We start from the raw sequence: 26162 nt of genomic DNA, 5'->3' as shown, positions 1-26162 counted from the left end.
ACACATTGCTGTGGGTCTGGAGTCACACATAGGCTAGACTGGGTAAGGCCGCCAGATTTGCTTCCCTAAAGAACATTAGTGAACCAGATGGGTTTTTATGACAACATGATTTATGGTCCTGACATGACATTCAACTTTGGGGGCCCAGAAAGGGAAAAATTAAGCTGTGGCATCTCATTCCAGCAGGTAGTGAATGGTCCCTGTGGTTTTTTGAACGTTTTGGGCTCAATTTTCCCCAAAGCTTTGTTTTAGCATGCTTGAAGAAAAATGCCCGGTTTTTGGGGCCCAAGTACGGTAAAAAAAAGTTGCAAGTTTCCCCATTGGATTTCTATATTTTGGCGTGGCCTAACCTGTCCTTTAGTTTTGGGGGTGGAGCCTTGATCTGCACCAAAAAGATTGGGTTGCCACGGTAACCAGGGACACAAAGCGAGCTGAGGCTGCAAAGTGAAACATACAGCCAGCTCCCAACACATTAAAACACATTGCATCAACTTGAAAACACATTACAGCAACTTACCTCCAATTATTAAAGCCTGAACCGCTCCCCCACCCCTAGCCCTGGCCGAAGGGCTTGCTGGTATGCTTGCCTAGTGCCGGTGCCGGTCCAGCTCCCCCCCCCCACCCGGAGTGCCTTGCCTGTCCGCTCCCCCACCCCTAGCCCAGGCCGAGTGGCTTCCGGTCTACTCCCCTGCCCCTAGTCCAGGCCGAATGGCCTCCTCCCTCCCGGTCCCTGCACCGAACTACACCCGAAAGGCTTCCCCCTACCATCTCTCACTCCGCCCCCATATCTCTCACTCTCACTCTCTTTCCCCCCTTCCCCCCCGCCACCTCTCTCTCACCTTTCTTGCTGCTGCTGTCTGGGCATCTGATGCGTTGATTTCTTTACCTCTCCTGAAGGTTTTTCTGCAGAGGCCACATACGCTGGCCTAAGAAGAACTGGAGTAACTCTCAGCTGGCCAAGCTTGCCTAAATGACCAGAATTGGCGCGGGTGGCAGATTACGCTCACTTCGGCTGAAAAAAAAACTTAACTAAAAAAATCGTAACTAACTGAGTTACGCTGCTGCATATTGATTGGGGAAACTGTGGTTTTAAAAATTTAGGCCAAAAAAAGCAGCCTGTTCCAAAAAAACGGCGCACATCACTGGGGAAAATTGAGCCCTTTATCTGTCTTGGTAGTATTTCTGGGCCAGTCTCACCATCCACACTGCTGTTTGTGTTATTCCAGAACAATAATAAAGCCACCTCCTCTATTGGAATATCTAATATTTTTTCATGCATAGCCTAATTTTTGGTCAAGGATTTCTAAAAATTACTGTATGCAGCAAGATATGAATAGTTATTTGTTCTCTTTCAAAATCACAAGTACTAAAGGGAGCGTATTAACCATAATCTAAGCTTGTTAAGGAATTCAACTCCACCTAATGTGTGAAAGTGCAGATCAGACATGACCTGTCATTTTGTTGTAAAATCAGTTTCACTGTAAAGCTCCCTTTCGGGCTTTTGTGAAAAAAATGTTTTGTTGTTGTTGAGGGGAAGACTTTTTTCTCTTAAAAGGTATTTGCTCTCTCTGCCATCTGTAGGCTTTTCCCATGTTCTCACAAATGCACACAATTTGACTGCTGGGGATGCATGAATGTAGGTTGGGACAACTTTCTCTTCTAGCTTTCCCTCCCTCTTCCTTGTATTTAGTTTTCACTCACAGTAGAATGGTCAAGACCGCAGAGACATAGTGCATGTTGCATTCTGCTGTAAAAATGAACCTCATTAAAACGAGAAACATCCTATATGTGGTAACCATACGTGAACAATTAATGACAACTTGTTTTACTGAGTGATGAATTAGCAGAATTGTGTCATCAATCCGACCTTGCTAATGGGTGTTTTTTGTCTACAACTAAAGTATAAAGCACTTGGTTGTATAAAGCAGTGAATTATAAGTATTGTACTCAGCTTTTTTATTTCCCACAGGGGGTTCAATGAAAGTTCAAGAGTGAAAATTGATGAAGTCATGAGAACTGAGAAGAGTCCCGAACAAAACACGCTTTAAAGAAAAATAATAATTCTGGGGATGTGTGCATCGCAGGTAAATTCAGCATTTATTATCCACCCCTCACAACTGAGTGGTGTGTTAGGCTACTTCAGAGGGCAGTTTGTGTGGGACTGGAGACACATATAGGCCATACCAGGTAAGGACAGCAGGTTTCTTCCCTTCCAGTTGGGTTTTTACGACAATCTAACAGGTTCACAGTCTGATGCTAATTTTGCTGATACTAGATTTTTAATTATTTTAAACTGAATTAAAATTCTCAAACTGCCATGTTGGGATTTGAACTCACATTCTCTAGATTACTATTCCAGCAACATAACTACTGCTGTCCCTATTACGCTTTGAGAGATATTAATAGAGGCCCATTAGCTGCAAGTCAATCATACTATTTCCCCTGCTGATTTTAACAAAAGGAATTGAGTAAGCAAATGAGTAAGTCCAGTCAAAATCAGGAATGGGATGTTTCATCCATTAATAGCACTACTATTGTTTCCATTCTAAAATCAGTTAACGGAAAGGTCAATCGTTAAAATCCATCAGTAGGTGAGGGTGGCGGGTGGCGGGGGGGTGTAAATTTGAAAAGCAAGTCCTGAACTCACAATGAAAATTGGCTACAACCAGGGATATTTTTAAATATCAAGCAATAGTGAATACCTTGAAAAAAATGTTGATAGATTTGTACAGAACAACACCAAACAGTCATAGTGAGTTTGGGGAGGGCATCAAACAGGAAATTAAGGATGCGTGCAATAAAGGTACAGCAGTTATCATGGGTGACTTTAATAATCTACATATAGATTGGGCTTAACAAACTGGTAGCAATACTGTGGAGGAGGATTTCCTGGAGTGTATAAGGGATGGTTTTCTAGACTAATATGTCGAGGAACCGACGAGAGAGCTGGCCATCCTCGACTGGGTGTTGTGTAATGAGAGAGGATTAATTAACAATCTTGTTGTGCGAGGCCCCTTGGGGAAGAGTGACCATAATATGGTAGAATTCTTTATTAAGATGGAGAGTAACACAGTTAATTCAGAGACTAGAGTCCTGAACTTAAAGAAAGGTAACTTTGACGATATGAGATGTGAACTGGCTAGGATAGACTGGCAAATGATACTTAAAGTGTTGACGGTGGATAGGCAATGGCAGACATTTAAAGATCACATGGATGAACTTCAACAATTGTAAATCCCTGTCTGGCGTAAAAATAAAACCGGGAAGGTGGCTCAACCGTGCTTACAAGGAAAATTAGGGATAGTGTTAAATCCAAGAAAGAGGCATATAAATTGGCCAAAAAAAGCAGCAAACTTGAGGACTGGGAGAAATTTAGAATTCAGCAGAAGAGGACAAAGGGTTTAATTAGGAGGGGGAAAATAGAATATAAGAGTAAGCTTGCAGGGAACATAAAAACTGACTGCAAAAGCTTCTACAGATATGTGAAGAGAAAAAGATTAGTAAAGACAAATGTGGATCCCTTACATTCAGAATCAGGTGAATTTATAATTGGGAACAAAGAAATGGCAAACCAATTGAACAAATACTTTGGTTCTGTCTTCACTAAGGAAAACAGAAATAACCTTCCGGAAATACTAGGGGACTGAGGGTCTAGCGAGAAGGAGGAACTAAAGGAAATACTTATTAGTCAGCAAATTGTGTTAGGAAAATTGACGGGATTGAAGGCCGATAAATCCCCAGGGCCTGATAGTCTGCATCCCAGAGTACTTAAGGAAGTGGTCCTAGAAAGAGGTGCATTGGTGGTCATTTTCCAACATTCTATAGACTCTGGATCAGTGGAGGGTAGACTGGAGGGTAGCTAAAGTAAGCCCACTTTTTTAAAAAAGGAGGGAGAGAAAACAGGGAATTATAGACCGGTTAGCCTGTCATCGGTAGTGGGGAAACATAGAAAATAGCTGCAGGAGTAGGCCATTCGGCCCTTCGAGCCTGCACCACCATTCAATAAGATCATGGCTGATCATTCACTTCAGTACCCCTTTCCTGCTTTCTCTCCATACCCCTTGATCCCTTTAGCCATAATGACCATATCTAACTCCCTCTTGAATATATCCAACGAACTGGTATCAACAACTCTCTAAGATAGAGAATTCCACAGGTTAACAACTGAGTGTAATATCTCCAAGTTTGCAGGTGACACTAAGCTGGGTGGCAGTGTGAGAGCTGTGAAGAGGATGCTAAGAGGCTGCAGGGTGACTTGGACAGGTTAGGTGAGTGGGCAAATACATGGCAGATGCGGTATAATGTAGATAAGTGTGAGGTCATCCACTTTGGTGGTAAAAACAGGAAGGCAGAATATTATCTGAATGGTGGCAGATTAGGAAAAGGAGAGGTGCAACGAGACCTGGGTGTCATGGCATATCAGTCATTGAAAGTTGGCATACAGGTACAGCATGCAATGAAGAAGGCAAATGGCATGTTGGCCTTCATAGCGAGAGGATTTGAGTCTAGCAGCAGGGAGGTCTTACTACCGTTGTACAGGGCCTTGGTGAGGCCACACCTTGAATACTGTGTACAGTTTTGGTCTCCTACTCTGAGGAAGGACGTTCTTGCTATTGAGGGAGTGCAGCGAAGGTTCACCAGACTGATTCCTGGAATGACAGGACTGACATATGAAGAAAGACTGAATCGACTGAGCCTGTATTCCCTCCAGTTTAGAAGGATGAGAGGGGATCTCATAGAAACATATAAAATTCTGACGGGACTGCACAGGTTAGATGCAGGAAGAATGTTCCCAATGTTGGCGAAGTCCAGAACCAGGGGACAAATTCTTAGGATAAGGGGTAGGCCATTTAGGACTGAGATGAGGAGAATCTTCTTCACTCAGAGAGTTGTTAACCTGTGGAATTCCCTACCGCAGAGGGTTGTTGATGCCAGTTCATTGGATATATTCAAGAGGGAGTTAGATATGGCCCTTACCGCTAAAGGGATCAAGGGGTATGGAGAGAAAGCAGGGTTAGGGTACTGATGTGAATGATCAGCCATGATCTTATTGAATGGTGGTGCAGGCTCGAAGGGCCGAATGGCCTACTCGTGCACCTATTTTCGATGTTTTTATGTTTAATTAACATGTTTTCGCAAACATTAATCCGCTAGGATATGTACCGTAATGAGCCTGATCACACAGACTACCTTCCATACACAGGTTACAGGTTACAGAAGTAAAATCAGTCAGCATTTCTGTTGTATTGTGAGATCATATTGCTCATTTACAGAAGTGTAGTTTTTACTAAATCCACTGATTTATGTTATGCACACAATTCTTGATTTATAACTGTTTAGCTCAAATACCAAAGGTATATACCAGTGTGCATTGTTTTAACCAGAAATGTCCAAGTTTTCTGTCTTCATGGGTCACAAAGATGTGTACAATAGAGAGACCACATATGAACTTTAAATCCATGATCCCAAGTTGCTGACATGGATAGACCTTAATATTCGTATTTAGGATTAATCTGCTTATGAAGCAACTGTCCTTTCCAAGCCATCACAAAATTCTAATAGGTCAAACCAGCAAATAAAAAATAATTGCCTGGACTTTGAAGTGAAAGTTTAATGTCTCACTCATTGTACCATCCAGTTCCCACCCTCCTTTTTCTCATTTACATGTTGTCCCTTGGGGACATTATCCATTGGCATGTAAGAAAGTTTTCATGCCTGCTGATACCACCCAGCATGACCTATCCTTCACCACCTTTGACTCTATTGCCACCTCCGTACGGTGTGACTGCATGACCATCAAGTCATCGATAAGCCAGAATGTCATTTAAATGAACACAGAGAAGTCTGATAACATCCAACTTGGCTCCAGCCAAACTCCATAAGACTACTGATCTGGATTCCATCCTGGCTGCTCCTAGAGGCTGAACTAAATAGTGCACAACCTCAGCATCCGAATTGACGCCGAGTTGAGCATCATACCTCATGAATCCAATCCATTATAAAGATCTCTACTTCTGCCTCTGCAACATCGTCTGCCTCCATCTTTACTCTTATCTTTACTTTTTTTAAAACCTCGAGACGCAATTTTCCCAATTTCCTTTTTGCTAGCCTCCTGAGATTTAACTTTCATAAAGTTCACTGATGCAAAACTCGGCCCATCACATTGTCTCCAATGTATATGAAGAACATTAATTCTATACTTTCTTGCCATATAAAAAAATTCAATCAGTTCTGAAGGCAACAACAATACATCAGCAACGATTTGTGGATGTAGCATGAAACAATGTGAATCTGAATGCTTTTTTTTAACTTGAGCAATGTATCAATGCTTTTGATAATGAATAGAATGCAAGCCAGATACTGTACCTTCAGGTGCAGGAATTGGTTTAATGTCAGTACTTCTTTCAGATGCTGCAAGAAAAAAATTGGAAAAGGAGACAAAGGAATAAAGGAAAAAGGTTGAGTTTAAGGTACACATACTTCACCTTGAGAATAAAACCAAATGCTCCACATGCAATGCTGATTTTAACAATTTTTCTTTTGGTGAGGTGAAAGGCAAGAGACGTACCCAGCAAAAATACGTAGAGCTCTGGAGCATATCTTACAACATAGTCGCATTAAACCAATTCATGAAAATGGCACTCTTATATTATGGTTAACAGGAGCAAAGAATGTTAGTAACACATTTGGATCCAAAGATTACAACATATACCAGCACTCGATTGCAAGTCAAATCAAGAGGACCAGCTAATCTTTTACAATTTAGCATATCCTCTGACTCACTGTGAGCAATGCCATGGAAGATTTGATAGTATTATAAGCCAAGATAGACAACCAGTATTCCAGTTTATCTGTTATAATCAAGTATCTAACATATATAATGTATGTATGTTGGCGCTTCATTCAGTAAATGCACCAGGAATCCCATGGACTATCATCAGTACCTACCCAATGCCAGGCTAGTCCCTTTCCTATTTACCAGTGTAAATTTAAGCCAACTTAATGTACGCGTCCCTGGGATCACGTCGGCTGGCCCAACCAATCAAATTGGGGATATTACCATTCATACTTATGGTGAATTCCGTTTCTACGGACCTGCCATAAGTATGAATGGGAATACAGGTGCAGCGTCTAAAATCCAGAACCCTCGGGACCGAGGCCGTTCCGGATTCCGAGCTTTGCTTTCTGATGTCACGAATCCGGAAACACCCGAGACCAGGTTTGGGTATTTCCGGATTTCGGAACATCAGAAAGTGGGCGGCGGGGGCGGGACGGGGGGCGGAATTCCCGCCGAGGAGGATGTTGTTGGGCCGGCCCCGCCAAGGAGCTATTCGTGTCGGGTTGGCCCTGCCAAGGAGGTCGTCGGGCGGGTCCCACCAAGAAGGTTGTCGGGCGGGCCGGCCCCGCTGAGGTGTTCGGATGGGCCAGCGAGGAGGCCCCGAGGTAAGGTTAGTGGTGGTGAGGCTAGGCGAGCGGCGGCTAAGCCCCGAGGTCGGCAGGGTCGTCGGGTCCAGATTCTGGAACATTTTACGGATTCCGGACGATCCTGCCACCGATCATCCCAAAGTCCGGAACATTCCGGAACTTCAGATTCTCAACGCTGCACCTGCATCCCCAAAAACACATGAAATAAATTTTAAAAACACATTACGGGCCTGAATTCGTAGCCCCGATGGGCACATACGAAGTGCGCACGCACCTGTAGGGGCTGTGCAAGTTACGGGTTTAGGTATGCAAAGCGTATGCGCCTAAACCTGGAACTTGCAATCTGTCAAGAATCCTCTTGACAGATCGTATGCATCCAAAGGAAAAGGGCCTCTACGGGAGGAGAGTTGGGCTATTTGCCCAACTGCTGCCCAGCGAATGCCCTTCAAATTCTTATGCGTGGTAAAAACAGGCGTAAGGCCTGCTTTTACCAGCGTAAGTGTTTAAAAAAAATAGAAAAATTATATATTATCACCCATTTATATATTAAAAACCCTGTCTAGTAAAGTAAGTTTATTTTTAGCCCTCTTGAAACATTTAGGGCTCGATTTTCGGTTCTGATCATTTCGAAGCGGTAATGGTGACGGGGAGGTAAAATTTGCGCCCAGGAACAGATTGCGCCTCAGTCAGCAAAATTCGTCAGCTGGGCCCTGAATGTGGGCGGAGTGCTAAGGGAGGCGGTACACACCACTCTAAGGGTGCTAGGCTGGCTGAGTAACTGAAAATCCCGCGTAAATAGCCGGCCTCGGAGTGCTGTGAGAGAGGCCTGGCCGGGGGTGGGGAGTGGGGTGGTGGGGATGGAGGCCGGAGGTGGGGGAGGGGGACCTGAAAAAACCCCAAAAAAACATTCCCAATAAATAACACCCGCCACCACAATATAAATCGCAAATAAAATAAAATCTAAAACAATCGCACTTACCTGAGGTCGACATTACCTCACAGCAGCTGCTATAGCTCGGACCACCAGCTTTCACAGGCGGTCCCAGCAGGATGCTCTATGGAGTGCTACGGATCGGGCAGCAGCCAAAAGTCAAGCCGGTGTCGCAACCAGGGGCGTTGCACAACAGCTCTCCACTTCCGGGCAGTAATGCTCCGCATCCCGTCGGAACCGGCACCAAAAGTCCCAGCAGGGTGCTGGAGCTGGCCGCCTGCAAGGAAGTGATTACCACCACCATTGCCACCCCTCCGGGGTGCCAACAGTGGCCGAAAATGTGTGTGTGTGTTTTTGGGGATATTCCAATTCATACTTATGGCAGCTCCGTAGAAACGGAAACTCATCATAAGTATCAATGGGAATACCCTCATTGTGATTGGTTGGGCCGGCCCACGTGTTACTAGGGACAGGTACAAAGCACATAAGCTCCTGGAATACATGGACCTCTAGGCAGGCCATCGTGTAGTGGCCCAGGACCACAAGTCTCCGAACCCCCGGGAACACCAGGTACTTTCGTAGAAATTCTTGCGGTCGGAAGCATCCATCCATTGGTAGCCTCTGATCGCAAATTCTGGGCCTACATATTTAAAATTAATTCAAATGCAATTTAATTAATTATTTTAAACAAATATTTACTTTTTTGAATGTTTTTATATATATGTTTTAACAAGGCTAAAAATAAACTTACCTTAATGGAAAGGGTTCTTAATATATAAATGAGTGATAACATTTTGTTTTTCTATTTTGTAAAACTCTTGTGCTGATAAAAGCAGGCCTTACACCTGCTTTTACCAGGCATAAGCATTTCAAGGGCTTTCGCTGGGCAGGAGTTGGGCAAATAGCCCAAGTCTCCGCCTGAGGATGCCCTTTTCCTCTGGGTGCATGCGACCTGTCAAGAAGATTCTTGATAGATTACAAGTTATGGGTTTAGGCGCATGCGCTTTGGCCCCGTAGGGGTCGTGAATTTAGATCCGATCTATTCATGATATAGAGAAAGATAAACACAGATGGTGAGTGTGAAGAGAAGAATGCAGATGGACCAAGAACCATATGATCCCCCATTGTGGTATCCAATCATTTCTTAAATAACATCAAGGTTTTCACCTAGGAATCCATTAAACATGAAGACCCATCAAGAGTAACTAGGAATAAAACAGTCTTGTGTTTCAAAGCCTTAGTGATTAAAATCTCAATTAATCCCTGCAAAGACACACAACCAAGGCAGAATTTGACCCAAAATACAACAGGAAAAGTTCCTTGAAACTGACAATAATTTCCGTGAAGAAGTTCCAGAATTCAAAACAGTAAAACACATATTCATAATAGTGATACTAATGAGGAGCAGGAAGTTCGATTCAAATAAATAGCAGAGCAGCTGGTTTAGTCAGGTTTGTTTTCTTAACTGCCTTTGCATTATGGTTAACATGATCTTAATTTCATGAATCCCGTGTTACCATTTGCCATAAGTACAAGGAATATATATAAAGTGAAGGAACTACAGTGGCTGTTAGCCCCCAGATTGAAGAGTAAACCCATAATCTTGAGAGTTTCATCCAAAGACAAGACTTAAGTATTCATTGACTGAAGGTTGTCCCAAAGAAAGTTTTACAAACATGACAAAAAAAAATGGAATTGAAAAAAAAGCAACTGATAGAAAATCTACACTAGGCTGGTTAAAACATTAAGTTGGATCTACTGATGAGTCTGTAATACAAGTACAAATGTCTTCTTTTGGAGACAATTTACAGTCTTGATAAGATTTCTTGTACTACACCACAAAAAAATTAGCAGAAATGCATATGAGCCATTGATCTAGTTGTCTAATCATTTGCAAAATACATGGGTGTATTGGTGAACTTCAAACTCTCAGGCTAGTCTGCAAGACCACTGTTCCTTACCTGCTGCTATACAGTAAGTATCAAAGACCAGTATCTGTATAATGCAATGCTCAGCATGCAGACATGAGTAATACTACTGGCTGCATCTTACTGTGCATCCTTCCCAATCAAGGAGAGGTCCACTTCTGCACACTCATTTTAATGCTGCAAGAGAGCAGGTGGAAGCATTTGCTTTCTCATATCAAAAAAGATTTAATTCCAATTTTTTAATCTCCCAGGTCCAATGGATACTTATAAAACCTGGTTTTTCACTGCGTCGGAGGTCGCAACTCTTCAGAATGTTCAGGAGTCAGATCTGTGACCCGGTTCTTAAGTCAAACTGACCCTTTTGTCTTGATGTGCAGGTAAAAACAGTTTTGCTATGAAGTAAAAGGGCAGCGTAACAATGGCCTTACAGTTCCAATATCTAGTTTTATTCTCTGATGTAGGCTATGTTTCAGTAATCTGGACCAGGTATTCACAGAGAGAATTTGGAAATAAATTACACTTAAGTGGTGTGTTTTTAAATGAAAATGGATTTACATGGGTTAAGAAATACACTGCTGCCACTGTGAGAAAGAGGCATTCATATATTAATGAGCCAGACATTGAAAATGCATTCCACGATGGCCGGTAATAGTGGTTAATTTGTTTTCTCATTTCAAACTTCCTACAAAAGATCCACACCCATTATTAGTCATAACAGATTGGACTCCAACTGAGGGAGAACCAATGATGGCTCAAATGCGGCACCAGTGTTTACTGTCTTAGGAGGAGAAAGAGGCCAGTGGTCAGAGGGCCTAAATCAAAATATATAATAAAGAAATCTTGCTCTGTTATATCGGGGCCAGGAGATATAGCTCTAATAATGGCCCTGAAAGAAGCAGAGCTAAAGGTTGGAATTTCCTAGCATCCATGTGAGCACAATTGGAGGTAGGCCAGGAGGGAAATTTGAAACAACATGGAGCGGGTCAGTAACCCATCATCCCGCCCCCACACGTCTTTCCCTCGGGTGCGTTTGCCAGTGCGTCAGCGACCCGAACGGCAGAGGTGGCTGAGGTAATTTAGATGTTAATTAGGTACTGGTCAGATCCTTAGACTCTCTTTTTAACCCTATCTTTCAAATTTCCCTGGCTGACCACAGGAATCACGCAACTTGGGAACCACGTCTGTGAACCTGAGGTGGAAGTTGAGTGGCTATTGATCCAGCTCATTAGTGCACAGCATGAAAAATACAATGAATACTTCCACCTGACACCTGATCACTTTCATAAGAACATAAGAAATAGGAGCAGGAGTAGGCCATTTGGTCCCTAAAATCCTGCTCCGCCATTCAATAAGATCATGGCTGATCTAATCATGGACTCAGCTCCACTTCCCTGTCCGCTCCCCATAACCCCTTATCACTCAAAAATCTGTCTATCTCTGCCCATATATTCAATGGCCCAGTCTCCACAGCTCTCTGGGACAGAGAATTCCATAGAGTTACAACCCTCAGAAGAAATTTCTCATCTCAGTTTTAAAAGGGCGGCCCCTTATTCTGAGACTATGTCCCCTTGTTTTAGTTTCCCCTATGAATGGAAATATCCACTCTGCATCCACCCTGTCGATCCCCCCCATTATCTTGTATGTTTCAATAAGACCACCCCTCATTCTTCTGAACTTCAATGTGTATAGGCCCAACCTACTCAACCTATCTTCATAAGTCAACCTCCTCATCTCTGGAATCAACCTAGTGAACCTTCTCTGAACAGCCTCCAATGCAAGTATATCCTTCCTTAAACACGGAGACCAAATGTACGCAGTACTCTAGGTGTGATCTCACCAATACTCTGTACAGTTGTAGCAGGACTTCTCTGCTTTTATACTCTAACCCCCTTGCAATGAAGGCCAACATTCCATTTGCCTTCCTGATTACTTGCTGTACCTGCATACTAACTTTTTGTGTGTCATGCACAAGGACCCCCAGATCCCTCTGTACTGTAGCACTTGGCAATTTTTCTCCATTTAAATTATAATTTGTTTTTCTATTATTTCTGCCAAAGTGGATAACGTCACATTTTCCCACATTATACTCAATCTGCCAAATTTCTGCCCACTCACTTAGCAGTATTTTGCTTTTGTATTGTTGTAGCCTGTCTATATCCCCTTGCAGATCTTTTGTGTCCTCCTCACAATTTGCTTTCCCACCCATCTTTGTATCATCAGAAAACTTGGCTACATTACACTCGGTCCCTTCATCCAAGTCATTAATATAGATTGTAAATAGTTGAGTACCCACCACTGATCCCTGCGGTACATGCCTTTCCTAAGGCAGATGCTGTTGCTGAGTTCATTGTCAGCACAGATTTAGCTTTCGAGATGTTGCAAGTCTTTTCAGCATAGTTAGTATCCACTGTCACCTCATTGGTAGAACCTACCACACTATCTCTATTTGACCTTCCATCTATTCCCTCAGCATGGGTGCATTTTATATTGTCTCAACTTGATCCTCAGAATTGGACCACAATGAGCCCCAACACCAGCAGCACCAACACCACCACCAACCTCTTCCTCAACTACCTGGTGTTGCACAGGGCAGAGGGTATCAGCACAGGGCTGCAGCATGCCGGAGGAGATAACCCCTACACAGGGTATACAGGCAGAGGATGAGCTTCCACAACATGACTGAGCAGCAGTGCCAAAGGAGGGTCAAGCTATCGTGCCAGTTCATCGCAGCCATTTGCAGATTGCTGGAGCAAGACCTGCAACCCAGAGGAGCAGGTGGACATGCCTTACCAGTGGCCATCAATGTTACCAGTGCCCTCAACTTCTTCGCTTAAAGCTCCTTTCAGGGATCTGCAGCAGACATTTGTGGCATCTCGCAGTTGGTCGCCCACAGATGCATTATACTGGTCACTGATGCCCTTATTGAAAGTCAACCAATTAGATCAACATTGCCACTGATGAAGCCAGTGTTACTGAGCGAGCGCTGGCCTCTGTCGCTCTGGCTGACTTCCCACAGGTGCAGGGTGTTATTGACTGCACACGTTTGTAAAAGTTCTTGAATGTGTTGTCACCTTCCAAATCCGTGACCATGTTTCCCTGAATTCAATGTTTGAATCCCTTCAATCTGGTTTTCGCCCCTGCCACAATACTGAAATGGCTCTCATCAAAGTCACAAATGACATCCTTTGTGACTGTGACAAAGATCAATTATCACTCCTCATCCTCCTGGACCTGTTTGCAGCCTTTGACACAGCTGACCACTCCATCCTTCAACGCCTCTGCAACATCATCCAGCTGGGTGGGACTGCATTTGCCTGGTTCCAATCGTAGCCAGAAAATCTTCTGCAATAACTTAGCTTCCCACTCCCGCATCGTTACCTCTGGTGTCCCCCAAGGACCCGATAATGCTTAATGTGTTCGAGCCAGATCTGGCAGAGAATGGCTAAATCAGTTATCTGCCACATTCGTTCAAGTCTGCGCCCCTTGGACTTGAGGGAGAGAAGATGAAGGCTGTAGCATGGGGAACGGCCAGGGTAGGAGAGAATAATGGTTTTAATAGGGACTAGGGCATCATAGGTGGTGGTGAGGGTGTGGTTGAGCAGATTGGTGGCTGCAGAAATGTCATGATGAAAGAAGAGCCAAAGGTTGGACAGTTTGGAGTTGATAAGTGCAGTTGTAAGAGAGTTTGGAGAGTTTTTTTTTCCAGGGGCGGATGCAAAAAGAAGTAGGTTTGGATTGAGGAATGAGGATGTGGGTGGAGAATGAAACAAGAAAATGGTCAGAGCTGGCCTTATCTTTAATTGACACGGTTGGAATAGCGAGACCACGAGAGATGGCAAGGTCAAGGGGGTGGCTGTGAATATGGGTTGAGGAATTCACATGGAGGGAGAGATTAAGGGAGGACAGGAGGTTAGTGAACTCAGAGGAGAGAGAGCATGATGAATTGAGATGGAGGTTGAAATCACCGAGGATGAGAAGTCGCTTGATGCATAGGCTAAGGGAGGAAAGCAGTGAAGATATATACGTGATAACATTTTTATCATACTTGGGTGGGCGGTAGAGAACGAGAATTTAAAATGAGGTGAGAGGGGTGGAATAAGGCGAGATGTTCAAAAGAGGAGAAAGTGCTGGAGGAGTAGGAGACAGACCAAGGTATGACTTGATGAGAGCCACACCGCCACCACAGCAGTCTGGGCGCGGCAAGTGATGGAAGGTATAGCCGGGCGGAAGGCTTCGATTAAAGGTAATATGTCATTATCCCTCAGCCAAGTTTCCGTCAGTGCCATGATGTCGATGCAATCATCCACGATAAGGTCATGGCAAGGACCTTGTTTGCAATTGAACGGACATTCTGCAAGGGGATCTGGAGGATCGTGGATGGTTGATCCACTCCCAGCATACACGGGGTCAGTGCTTGGATGGGGAGGAGATTGGCAAGGTTAGCCCTTGGGCAAGCTGGGCGGTAAGATCGGCGAGAGAGTAGGATGGGACAGTTGGGGTTGCTGCTTGCGAGGAAATAGCGACGAGTGCCACGGTGGGCCCTTTGGAGAATGCCAAGAGAGGCACAGAGTGAAGCTATAGGCTTGTCTAAAACGGAGTCAAGCCTGGGATGGCGGCAGGAGATTAGGAAGGTTGTAGAGTAATGAAGGAATTGTACAATTGTAGAATCACTGAAAGTTAACATGCAGGTACAGCAATCAATTAAGAAAGCAAATGGTATGTTGGCCTTTATTACAAGAGGATTTGAGTACAAGAGTAAAGACGTATTACTGCAATTATATTGGGCTCTGGAGAGATCACACCTAGCGTATTGTGTACAGTTTTGGTCTCCTTACGCAAGGAAGGACATACTTGCCATAGAGGGAGTGCAACGAAGGTTCAACAGACTGATTCCTGGGATGGGACGATTGTCCTATGAGGAGAGATTGAGTAGACTAGGCCTATATTCTCTAGAGTTTAGAAGAAGAGGTGATCACATGGAAACAAAAAAAAGTCTTATATAGGGTAGATGCAGGGAGGATGTTTCCCCTGGCTGGAGAGTCTAGAACCAGGGGTCACAGTCTCAGAATAAGGGATCGGCCATTTAGGATTGAGATGAGTGGAAATTTCTTCACTCAGAGGATTGTGAAACTTTCGCATTCTCTATCTCCGGGGGCTGTGGAAGCTTAGTCGTTGAGTATGTTCAAGACAGATTAAGGGAATCAAGGGATATGGGGATAGTGCATGCAAGTGGAGTTGAGGTAGAAGATCAGCCATGATGTCATTGAATGGCGGAGCAGGCTTGAGGGGCCAAATGACCTACTCCTGCTCCTATTTCTTATGCTCTTATGTTCCACAGGGGTCGGTACTAGGACCACTGCTTTTCTTGATATATATTAATAACTTGGACTTGGGAGTACAGGGCAAATTTCAAAATTTGCAGATGACACAAAACTTGGAAGTATAGTGCACAGTGAGGAGGACAGTGACAGACAGGCTGGTGAAATGGGCGGACATGTGGCAGAGAAAAATTAACGCAGAAAAGTGAAAAGTGATACATTTTGAGAGGAAGAATGAGGAGAGGCAATATAAACTAAAGGGTGCAATCCTAAAGAGGGTGCATGAATAGAGGGACCTGGGGGTATATGTGCACACATCGTTGAAGATGGCATAGCAGGTTGAGAAAGCAGTTAAATAAGCATACGGGATCTTGGCTTCATAAATAGATGCATAGGGCTAGAAATTGCTCTTTGTCCCAAATGGAGCGGATAATTAGAATTAACTGAATATTCTCCGCCCGAATCCATGGGGCAGAGAATAGAGGGAAATTGGCCTCTTTGACTATTGCAATTCATTGCGGTGGTGTTTGGAGCAGAAGTGCCTCGGGAGCGGGGCGGAAGGCGGATGGTATCATCAGTGCCTCGCTGAGCATGTCAGCACGACACTGATGACATCAGCGCGACACAGACTTGCCGGCTCGCGTTGACATGTAGCAACATCCTTCTCCTTCAGTTAAAGAGGAGGGCTGCTGCAAGCTCTGCACCCCCTAAGAAGGGGTGCCGGGATGCCTGTTGGCGGCCCAGCCGAAACCATGGCCGCCATTGTCGGGTTGACTTCAGAGTCAGCCGACAATTGAAATAAAATGACGGCCGCGGCAGTACGCCCTCCCCTTTAAGGGTGGACGTGCGTCCAGCCACTGGCAGCTTCCCGCCGGGAAAGGCTGCCAGGGGTACCCAGCAGCAGTGGCTCTGCTCAGCGGGACAATTTCCCTCACAGGGCGGAAAGGGGTCAGCGCATGCCTGACGGCACGGGAACACGGGTGGGACGGAAACCCGTTTCCGCAGCCCCTGACTCGGAATCAATTTCAGATGGGTCATAAAGGCCTTACTGCCCCGCCCTCACCCCCCCCCCCCCCCCCCCCCCCCCAGAGGTGGTAATGTACCTTAAAAATGGGAGCAATTTCGATCCCATAGAGTACAAAAGCAAGGATGTACCTTTATAAAACACTGGTCCAACCTCAACTGGAGTATTGTGTCCAATTCTGGGCACTGCACTTTAAGAAGGATGTGAAGGCCTTAGAGAGGTTGCAGAAAAGATTTACGAGAATTATTCCAGGGATGAGGGACTTCAGTTATGTGGATAAACTAGAGAAGCTGGGGTTGTTCATTCTTAGAGCAGAGAATGTTGAGAGGAGATTTGAAAGAGGTATTCAAAATCATGAGGGGTCTAGACAAAGTAGATAGAGAGAAACTGTTCCCATTGGCGGGTTGAGAACCAGAGGATACAGATTTAAGGTGATCGGCAAAAGAATCAAAGGTGACATGAGAAAAAACTTTTTTAAGCAGCGAGTGGTTATGATCTGGAATGCACGGCCTGAAAAAAGGGTGATGGAGGCAGATTCAATCATGGCTTTCAAAAGGGAACTGGATAAGTACCCGAAGGGAAACAAATTGCGGTCTACGGGGAAAGGATGGGGTAATGGGACTAGCTAAAGTGCTCTTGCAGAGAGCCGACGTGGGCTCGACGGGCCGAATTGCCTCCTTCTGTGCTATAACAATTGTATGATTCTATTTTTTTGAACTCAGTTTGAGGCAAAAAAATATACGCAACAAATGGCTGTAGAAATACCAATATTAATGAACTGTGCACTCTGGAAAGAGAATTTCTTTGGCAACTACAGTTTGCATGCAAAATTATTCTAGGATCTCAGGCAAGCAATACAAAGTCATCCCTGGCTCGCTTTCCATGCAAAATTAAATTTCACAATTAACTCCTCTGAAGTAAGGAAAAATTGGTTCTCAATTAATTTGATTCATGAATGTCAATTTTGTTTGGCACTGAACAACAGCTGTTTGAGATAAACATTTTTGCTTTGCGCTGTGGACTGCAACCTGTGGGAAATTTCTAGAATTTTGACCATCTTAGATCTCTTCTATAACAGCTTCATTACATGAACAAAAATTGAGTTTCATATTTAAATGTTACGTGCCTGTGAGTTACCATTGCTAAATAAAGATTGATTTGAATGTCAATTTTGAAAAGCTATACAGAAAGATAACCTTGAAAATCACAATACTGTCAACCTCATCATTGGGAAATTTCTGTGAGGGAAAAAGAATTCCTGAATATGCCATTAGCAAAATTTATGACACCAAGCAACATTTTCATCTGGAAATAATCTAACAGATTTGCCTCCATTTTGATCATAGTTTTCTTCTTAGAAAGCAAGTGAATTTTGTACTATGTACCAAATGTACTGTAGCAGTATTTCTGTATCAAAATGAATATATAACAAGAGCAATATCAGTTTATTAGAAAACAGTGTCAATTAAGCTGCATGTTTCTTTAATTTATCTCATTCTACACAAAATTGCAAACATTCCTCTTTATGTATTAACAGTGCAAAACCATCTCTGGAAATGTTACGAACAGTGTAACAAGTATTTGATGCACAAGGCACTTAATTTCATTTTTCTCCGAGCTATATTTAGAGCTCTATTCTTTTATATAAGAAGGAATTTGATAAGCGTTTGCAGAAGAAAAATATGAAAGGATGCAAGGAAAGAGTAAAGAGATGGGATTAGTCTTCTCCTCTGCAGCTGGTACCGAAACAGCCATGATGGGTCACATGGTCTGCTTCTGTGCTGAAATGTCTTGATTTATTTTCATTATCTTTACTAATTCTTCATTTAACTTATGGTGTATTTTCACCACGGAGCAAAACAGTATCCTCAAGAATATAGATGAAGAATGATTTTGTTTTTCAGGAAAAGTAGACAGTACAAATTTGAAGTGATTAAAGCTTAAAAAAACCCATTTTTTTTAGTATAGACAATGTATGTCAGACTGAGTGACCTTGTACTACAGATGTTAAATCAGAAGGATTATTTTCTTACATGTCATGAGCGATCTTTAAAAAAAACTAGCAGAATGTTTTTCATATATCCTTGCAGCAATAATGAAACAATTTAGCACCAATACAAAGCAGAAAAACATCTTTTACTTACGTCGCACAATACAGCTAAAATGCAGTGAATGAAGAAAAGTCAACAGCTGCACAGGCAGATGCAGTAGCTAATGAAACTCACAAGGATGCCACTGTAATGGCTGATTTCACTAAAGGCAGAGTCTGGGTTGCTTTGTTCACACAATAATCTGAATATTAATGAGTCTGTCCAAGTACGCTTTCTTCCTCTTCGCCCTACTGTTGCTGTGCCAAAAATTTGCAATACATGCAGTATGCTGTTGTCATGGAAACACTGAGGCAGAACCGAATAAAAAATACTGCAGCACCAATGTTCCCTCTAAATTGTCTTTGTTGTGCCTGTTTATTTCAATGCACGGACACTTTAAATTTTCTACACATGCACGGTATTTACGATGGAAAAGCTTGTGCACGGCATGTTCCAGATTACTGCGCAGTTGCGCACGCGCACAGCTTAGAGGGAACATTGGCTAGGACTATATCAAATTGTTTACTTATTCCCAGTTAGCAAATTTGCATTGATTGTTCATAAAATCATACAGCACAGAAGGAGGCCATTGGGTCCATCATGCCTGTTCCGGCACTTTGAAAGAGCTATCCATTTAGTCCCACTCCCCAGCTCTTTCCCCACTGGCCTGCAAATCTTTCCCTTTCAAGTATATATCTAATTCCATATTGAAAGTTACTATTGAATCTTCTTCCACCACCCTTTCAGGCAGTGCAGTGCAGATCATAAGATTTCCATATCTTGAGAACGGTTTGGCTATCCTTTCAGCACTGATGAAGATCCAGCTACAGAAAGAAGGATGCCCTGGTCAGGAATTTTTTTTTTTAAGCATTAGTCCTCTGTGATGATCACATTATTTATTTTTTCTCCTCTCAATTTTCTTGATTTGTTTGACCTACATCCTCCTCATGGGAGGGTGGAATTATCTGCATCATGGATATCTCCAGCATTGCTTCAAATACTGGCAAAAACTTGCATTTATACAACGCCAACATATTAAAATGTCCCAAGACTCTTCACAGGAGCATTATTAGACAAAATTTAGCTCCAAGCCACATAAGGAGATATTAGGACAGGTGACCAAAAGCTTGGTCAAAGAGGTTGGTTTTAAGGAGCGTCAATGGAGGGGAGAGATAGGTAGAGAGGTTTAAGGATGGAATTCCAGAGCTTAGGGCCTGGACAGCTGAAGGCACGGCCAAAGGTGGAATGATGAAAATCAGAAATGCTTAAGAAGCCAGAATTGGAGGAGAGCAGAGATCTCGAAGGGTTGCAGGGTTGGAGAAGGGTACAGGGATAGGGATGGGCAAGGCCATGGAAGGATTTAAAACGAAAGTAGGAAAGAAACTGATGAGCTCATCAAAGTGACAGATAGTCATTGGTTTTGAGCTCACCATTTCAGGGCTAAAGTTTACTTCCTGCTGGACATTTGTATTGTGGTAAATCCGTTAGCATCCTGCACACTTACCAAAAAAGCCTAATGGAACAAGCTCCACTTTCAGTATTGCAGTAAATTCAGGACTTGCATTCCCAGTTCCAGTGATTGGGGAGAAATTGCCAAATAAATAAACACTCCAAAGCGAAGAGACGGACACGACTTGGTTTAAAAAAAGAACCAGATTACCTTTGATGGCAATCTCAACATACAGGGGAATCACCACCGTAAAAAAACATTAGCCCCCTGCAGAGGAGAAAGTAGGACACTTAAAGATTAGAGGCCACAGAGGAAAGCAAATCTTCTAGAATTTTTTGAGGATGTAACTAGTAAAGTGGACAAGGGAGAACCAGTAGATGTGTTGTATTTGGACTTTCAAAAGGCTTTTGACAAGGTCCCACACAAGAGATTAGTGTGCAAAATTAAAGCACATGGTATTGGGGGTAATGTATTGAAATGGATAGAGAACTGGTCGGCAGATAGGAAGCAAAAAGTAGGAATAAACGGATCCTTTTCAGAATGGTAGGCAGTGACTAGTGGGGTACCGCAAGGTTCAGTGCTATTTACAATATACATTAATGATTTAGATAAAGGAATTGAATGTAATATCTCCAAGTTTGCAGATGACACTAAGTTGGGTGGCAGTGTGAGCTGTGAGGAGGATGCTAAGAGGCTGCAGGGTGACTTGGACAGGTTCGGTGAGTGGGCAAATGCATGGCAGATGCAGTATAATGTAGATAAATGTGAGGTTATCCATTTTGGTGGCAAAAATAGGAAGGCAGAATATTATCTGAATGGTGACAGATTAGGAAAAGGGGAGGTGCAACGAGATCTGGGTGTCATGGTACATCAGTCATTGAAAGTTTGCATGCAGGTACAGCAGGCGATGAAGAAGGCAAATGGCATGTTGGCCTTCATAGCGAGAGGATTTGAGTATAGGAGCAGGGAGGTCTTACTGCAGTTGTACAGGGCCTTGGTGAGGCCTCACCTGGAATATTATGTACAGTTTTGGTCTCCTAATCTGAGAAAGGACATTCTTGCTATTGAGGGAGTGCAGCAAAGATTCACCAGACTGAGTCCTGGGATGGCAGGACTGACATATGAAGAAAGACTGAATCGACTAGGCTTATATTCACTGGAAATTAGAAGAATGAGAGGGGATCTCATAGAAACATATAAAATGATGACGGGATTGGACAGGTTAGATGCAGAAATAATGTTCCCGATGTTGGGGAAGTCCAGAATCAGGGGTCACAGTCTATGGATAAGGGATAAGCCATTTAGGACCGAGATGAGGAGAAACTTCTTCACTCAGAGAATTGTGAACCTGTGGAATTCTCTACCACAGAAAGTTGTTGAGGCCAGTTTGTTAGATATATTCAAAAGGGAGTTAGATGTGGCCATTATGGCTAAAGGGATCAAGGGGTATGGAGAGAAAGCAGGAATGGGGTACCGAAGTTGCATGATCAACCATGATCATATTAAATGGTGGTGCAGGCTCGAAGGGCTGAATGGCATACTCCTGCCATTTCTATGTTTCTATGTAAAAGGAAACTTAGGTTGAACTACCTAATTCCAGTAGTTTAGATTCAAGCAAGACTTTGATTTCAATACTCTGTTTTACATTTGTCACCAATTAGTACATGGAAAATATATTACTTGTTGCACATGGAATTATAATTAAAATGTAATGCATTTTCCCCTTACACAATTAATGTATGGTGCTCCTTCACAATCAGACATGTGAAGAATTGTTTTTACACCTGGAATATAGCAAGGATTCAGAGTTCACATGATTTAAAAAGAAAATAGCATTTATATTGGGCTCAAGTTTCGGCCTGAGTTGCTCCGATTTTTTTGGAGCAACTAGTTTAGAATGGAGCATCCTAGAAATTGCAATTCTCAGCATTTAGTTTGCTCCAGTTCTAGTCAATTAGAATGTTTAATTTTAGAACAGATTTTTTTTCAAAAGGGGGCGTGTCCAGCCACTTACAACTGTTTTGCAAGTTTAAGCAGTGAAAACTTACTCCAAATTAACTTAGAATGGAGTAAGTGTAGATTTTTGTACGCTCAGAAAAACCTTGCCTGCACTTATAAATCAAGCTTAGGGAACGAAAGATGGGGGGGAGGGAAGTTTACAAACATTAAACACTTCACTTTTACAAATAAAGAGCCATCATCAATAATAAATGATAAATAAATCAATAAATCAATCAAAAAAAATTCAAAAATAAAATATTTAAAAAAAATCAATCAATAAATAAAAAATTATTTCTACTCACCTACTGCAGCACTGGGAGCCCTCCAACAGCATGCTGGGATGAGCCCCGCCCTGTGCCACTCTCTCTGTCTCTGTCAGTGTCTCTCTCTCTGTCTCTGTCAGTGTGTCTGTGTGTCTGACAGCGAGGGGTGGGGGGGGGGGGAGGGAGGGAGGGGAGGGGAGGAGGTGGGAAAGGAGTGAGGGAGAGAGAGAAGGAGGGAGGGAGGGGAGAGGAGGGGGGAGAGGGAGGTGAGAGGAGAGGAGGCGAGGGGAGAGGGAGGGAGGGAGAGGAGGGAGGGAGGGAGGGAGGGAGAGGAGGGAGGGAGGGAGGGAGAGGAGGGAGGGAGGGAGAGGAGGGAGGGAGGGGGAGAGAGGGGAGAGAGAGGAGGGAGGGAAGGAAAGAGAGAGCGAGAGAGAGTGGGGAGGGGGGGAGGGGGAGAGAGGAGGGAGGGAGGGAGAGAGAGGAGGGGGGCAGGGAGAGAGAGGAGGGGGGCAGGGAGAGAGAGAGGAGGGAGGGAAGGAGGGAGAGAGAGAGGAGCGAGAGAGGAAGGAAGGAGGGAGGGAGGGAGAGAGAGGAGGGAGAGAGAGGAAGGAGGAAGGGAGGGAAAGAGAGGAGGGAGATGACGAGGGAGGGAGGGAGGGGGAGAGAGGAGGAGGAAGGGAGAGGAAGAGGGAGGGAGAGGAGGGGAGGGGGAGAAAGAGGAGGGAGGGAGAAAGAGGAGGGAGGGAGAGAGAGGAGGGAGGGAGGGAGAGAGAGGAGGGAGGAAGGGAGGGAAAGAGAGGAGGGAGAGGACGAGGGAGGGAGGGAGGGGGAGAGAGGAGGAGGAAGGGAGAGGAAGAGGGAGGGAGAGGAGGGGAGGGGGAGTGAGGGAGAGGAGGGGGGAAGGGAGGGAGAAAGAGGAAGGAGGGAGAGAGGGGGAGGGAGGGAGGGAGGGAGAGAGACAAGGGAGGGAGAGAGAGGAGGGAGAGAGAGGAGGGAGGGGGAGAGGGAGAGAAGGGTGTAGGGGGGGATAGGGAGAGGTGGGGGTAGGGAGGGAGAGCTGGTGGAAGGATGGAAGGAGCAGATGGGGGAGGGAGGGAGGGAGAGAGAGGTGGGAGGGAGGGAGGGAGAGAGAGGAGGGAGGGAGAGAGGAGGGAGGGAGGGGGAAAGATGAGGGAAGGAGGGGGAGAGAGGAGGGAGGAAGGGAGGGGGAGAGAGGATGGAGGGAGAGGGAGAGAGGTGGGAGGGGGAGAAAGGAGGGAGGGGAGAAGAGGGGGGAGGGAGGGGGGGGAAGGCTGAATGGAAGGGAGGGAGGGGGGGGGAGTGAGCTGAATGGGAGAGAGGTCCAGTCCGATCTTCGCCCTGTGAGCCCATTTGGCCAGGGCTAGGCTTGGGGCCCTCCCACGCAGCCTCGGGGGCCTGGAGCTACTGCACATGCGTGCACACTCTAGCGCACATGTGCAGAAGGCCCGGCACTATTTTGAGCACTGGGTACGCCCCCGACCCCTTGTGCTGCGCCACGCCGAGCACGAAGACGTCCTGAGGAGACCAGAGAATTACAAGGTAAGTTTTCGGTGCCCTTTTTTCTTCCAGAAAGTCAGCGCACCTTATTGAGATGCGCTGTTTTTCCAGAGGGCGTAAACTTGGGCCCATAGCACCTCGCTATATTTCAAAGCGCTTCACACAATGAATTTGTTTTTGAAATATAGTGAATGCTATGTAGATAACTGACAAAAAAGGTATCTTTCAGGTGTATCTTTCAAAAAGATATCTTGGGGAGAGCTATCATCATCATCATAGGCAGTCCCTCGGAATCGAGGAGCACTTACTTCTACTCTTAGCATGAGTTCTTAGGTGGCTGAACAGTCCAATACGAGAACCACAGACTCTGTCACAGGTGGGGCAGATAGTCGTTGAGGGAAGGGGTGGGTGGGGCTGGTTTGCCGCTCGCTCTTTCAGCTGTCTGCGCTTGTTTTCTGCATGCTCTCGGCGTTGAGACTCGAGGTGCTCAGCGCCCTCTCGGATGCACTGCCTCCACTTAGGGCGGTCTCCGGCCAGGGACTCCCAGGTGTCAGTGGGGATGTTGCACTTTATCAGGGAGGCTTTGAGGGTGTCCTTGAAAAGTTTCCTCTGCCCACCTTTGGCTCGTTTGCCGTGAAGGAGTTCAGAGTCGAGAGTTGCTCTGGGAGTCTTGTGTCAGGCATGTGAACAATGTGGCCTGCCCAGCGGAGCTGATCAAGTGTGGTCAGTGCTTCAATGCTGGGGATGTTGGCCTGGTTGAGGACACTGATGTTGGTGCGTCTGTCCTCCCAGGAAATTTGTAGGATCTTGCGGAGACATCGTTGGTGCTATCTCTCCAGCGACTTGAGGTGTCTGCTGTACATGGTCCATGTCTCTGAGCCATACAGGAGGGTGGGTACTACTACAGCCTTGTAGACCATGAGCTTGGTGGCAGTTTTGAGGGTCTGGTCTTCAAAAAACACTTTTCCTCAGGTGGCTGAAGGCTGCACTGGCGCACTGGAGGCAGTGTTGAATCCTGTCGTCAATGCCTGCTCTTGTTGATAAGAGGCTCCCGAGGTATGGGAAATGGTCCACGTTGTCCAGGGCCACGCCGTAGATCTTGATGACTGGGGGGCAGTGCTGTGCAGTGAGGACAGGTTGGTGGAGGACCTTTGTCTTACGGATTTTTAGCGTAAGACCCATGCTTTCGTATGCCTCAGTAAAAATGTCGACTATGTCCTGGAGTTCAGCCTCATTTTGTGCGCAGACGCAGGCATCGTCTGCGTACCGTAGCTCGACGACAGAGGTTGGGGTGGTCTTGGGTCTGACCTGGAGACAGCGAAGATTGAACAGGTTCCCACTGGTTCTGTAGTTTCGTTCAGTGGGGAGCTTGTTGACTGTGAGGTGGAGCATGGCAGCAAGGAAGATTGAGAAGATGTTTGGGGCGATGACGCAGCCCTGTTTGACATCGGTCCGGACGTGGATTGGGTCTGTAATGGACCCGTTGTAATGGATCACAGCCTGCATGTCGTCATGGAGCAGGCGGAGGATGGTAGCGAACTTTTGAGGGCATCCAAAGTGGAGGAGGACGCTCCATAGACTCTCGCGGTTGACAGTGTACAAGTCGAAGAAGGCCATGTATAAGGGCTGCACTGTTCCCTGCATTTTTCCTGTAGCTGTCGCGCTGCAAAAATCATGTCCATTGTGCCCAGTAGAGGACGAAATCCACACTGTGACTCCGGGAGGAGCTCCTCGGCCACAGGGAGAAGACGGTTGAGGAGGACTCTAGCGACGACTTTCCCAGTGGCTGATAGCAGGGAGATTCCTCTGTAGTTTCCCCTTTTTTAAAGATCGTCACGATCACTGCATCTCTGAGATCTCCCGGCATGCTCTCCTCCCTCCAGATGAGAGAGATGAGGTCATGTATTCGCGCCAACAGCGCCTCTCCGCCATACTTTAGTGCCTCAGCGGGGATTCCACCCACACCCGTAGCCTTGTTGTTTTTAAGCTGTCTTATGGCTTTTTCTAACTCGTGCAGCGTTGGGGTTTTGCCGAGGTGGTGGCGGGTGGCATGGGGAGGGCTAACAAGGCAAGGGAATACACAATAAATGGTAGGATACTAAGATGTGTAAAGGAACAGAGGGACCTTGGGGTGCATGTCCACAGACCAATGAAGGGAGCAGGACAGTTAGATAAGGTGGTTAAGAAGGCATACAGGCCGAGGCATAGAATATA

The 26162-nt window shown here is 45.0% G+C and overlaps 1 protein-coding gene across 1 annotated transcript in view; it reads right to left on the bottom strand.

The window, feature by feature from the left end:
- LOC139259998 (microtubule-associated protein 2-like) overlaps window positions 1-26162 on the bottom strand; it is a 607920-nt gene that overhangs the window by 156728 nt on the left and 425030 nt on the right. Inside the window, exon 5 of the mRNA XM_070876037.1 lies at window positions 6367-6411. Within this exon, the coding sequence (XP_070732138.1) occupies window positions 6367-6411 (45 nt within the window). The remainder of the gene's footprint in view (window positions 1-6366; window positions 6412-26162) is intronic.

This window comes from Pristiophorus japonicus, chromosome 3 (genome assembly GCF_044704955.1).
Source record: "Pristiophorus japonicus isolate sPriJap1 chromosome 3, sPriJap1.hap1, whole genome shotgun sequence".
Taxonomy (NCBI): domain Eukaryota; kingdom Metazoa; phylum Chordata; class Chondrichthyes; family Pristiophoridae; genus Pristiophorus; species Pristiophorus japonicus.
Note: the sequence above shows the minus strand (reverse complement) of the source record. Positions and strands in the feature narration are given on the sequence as shown.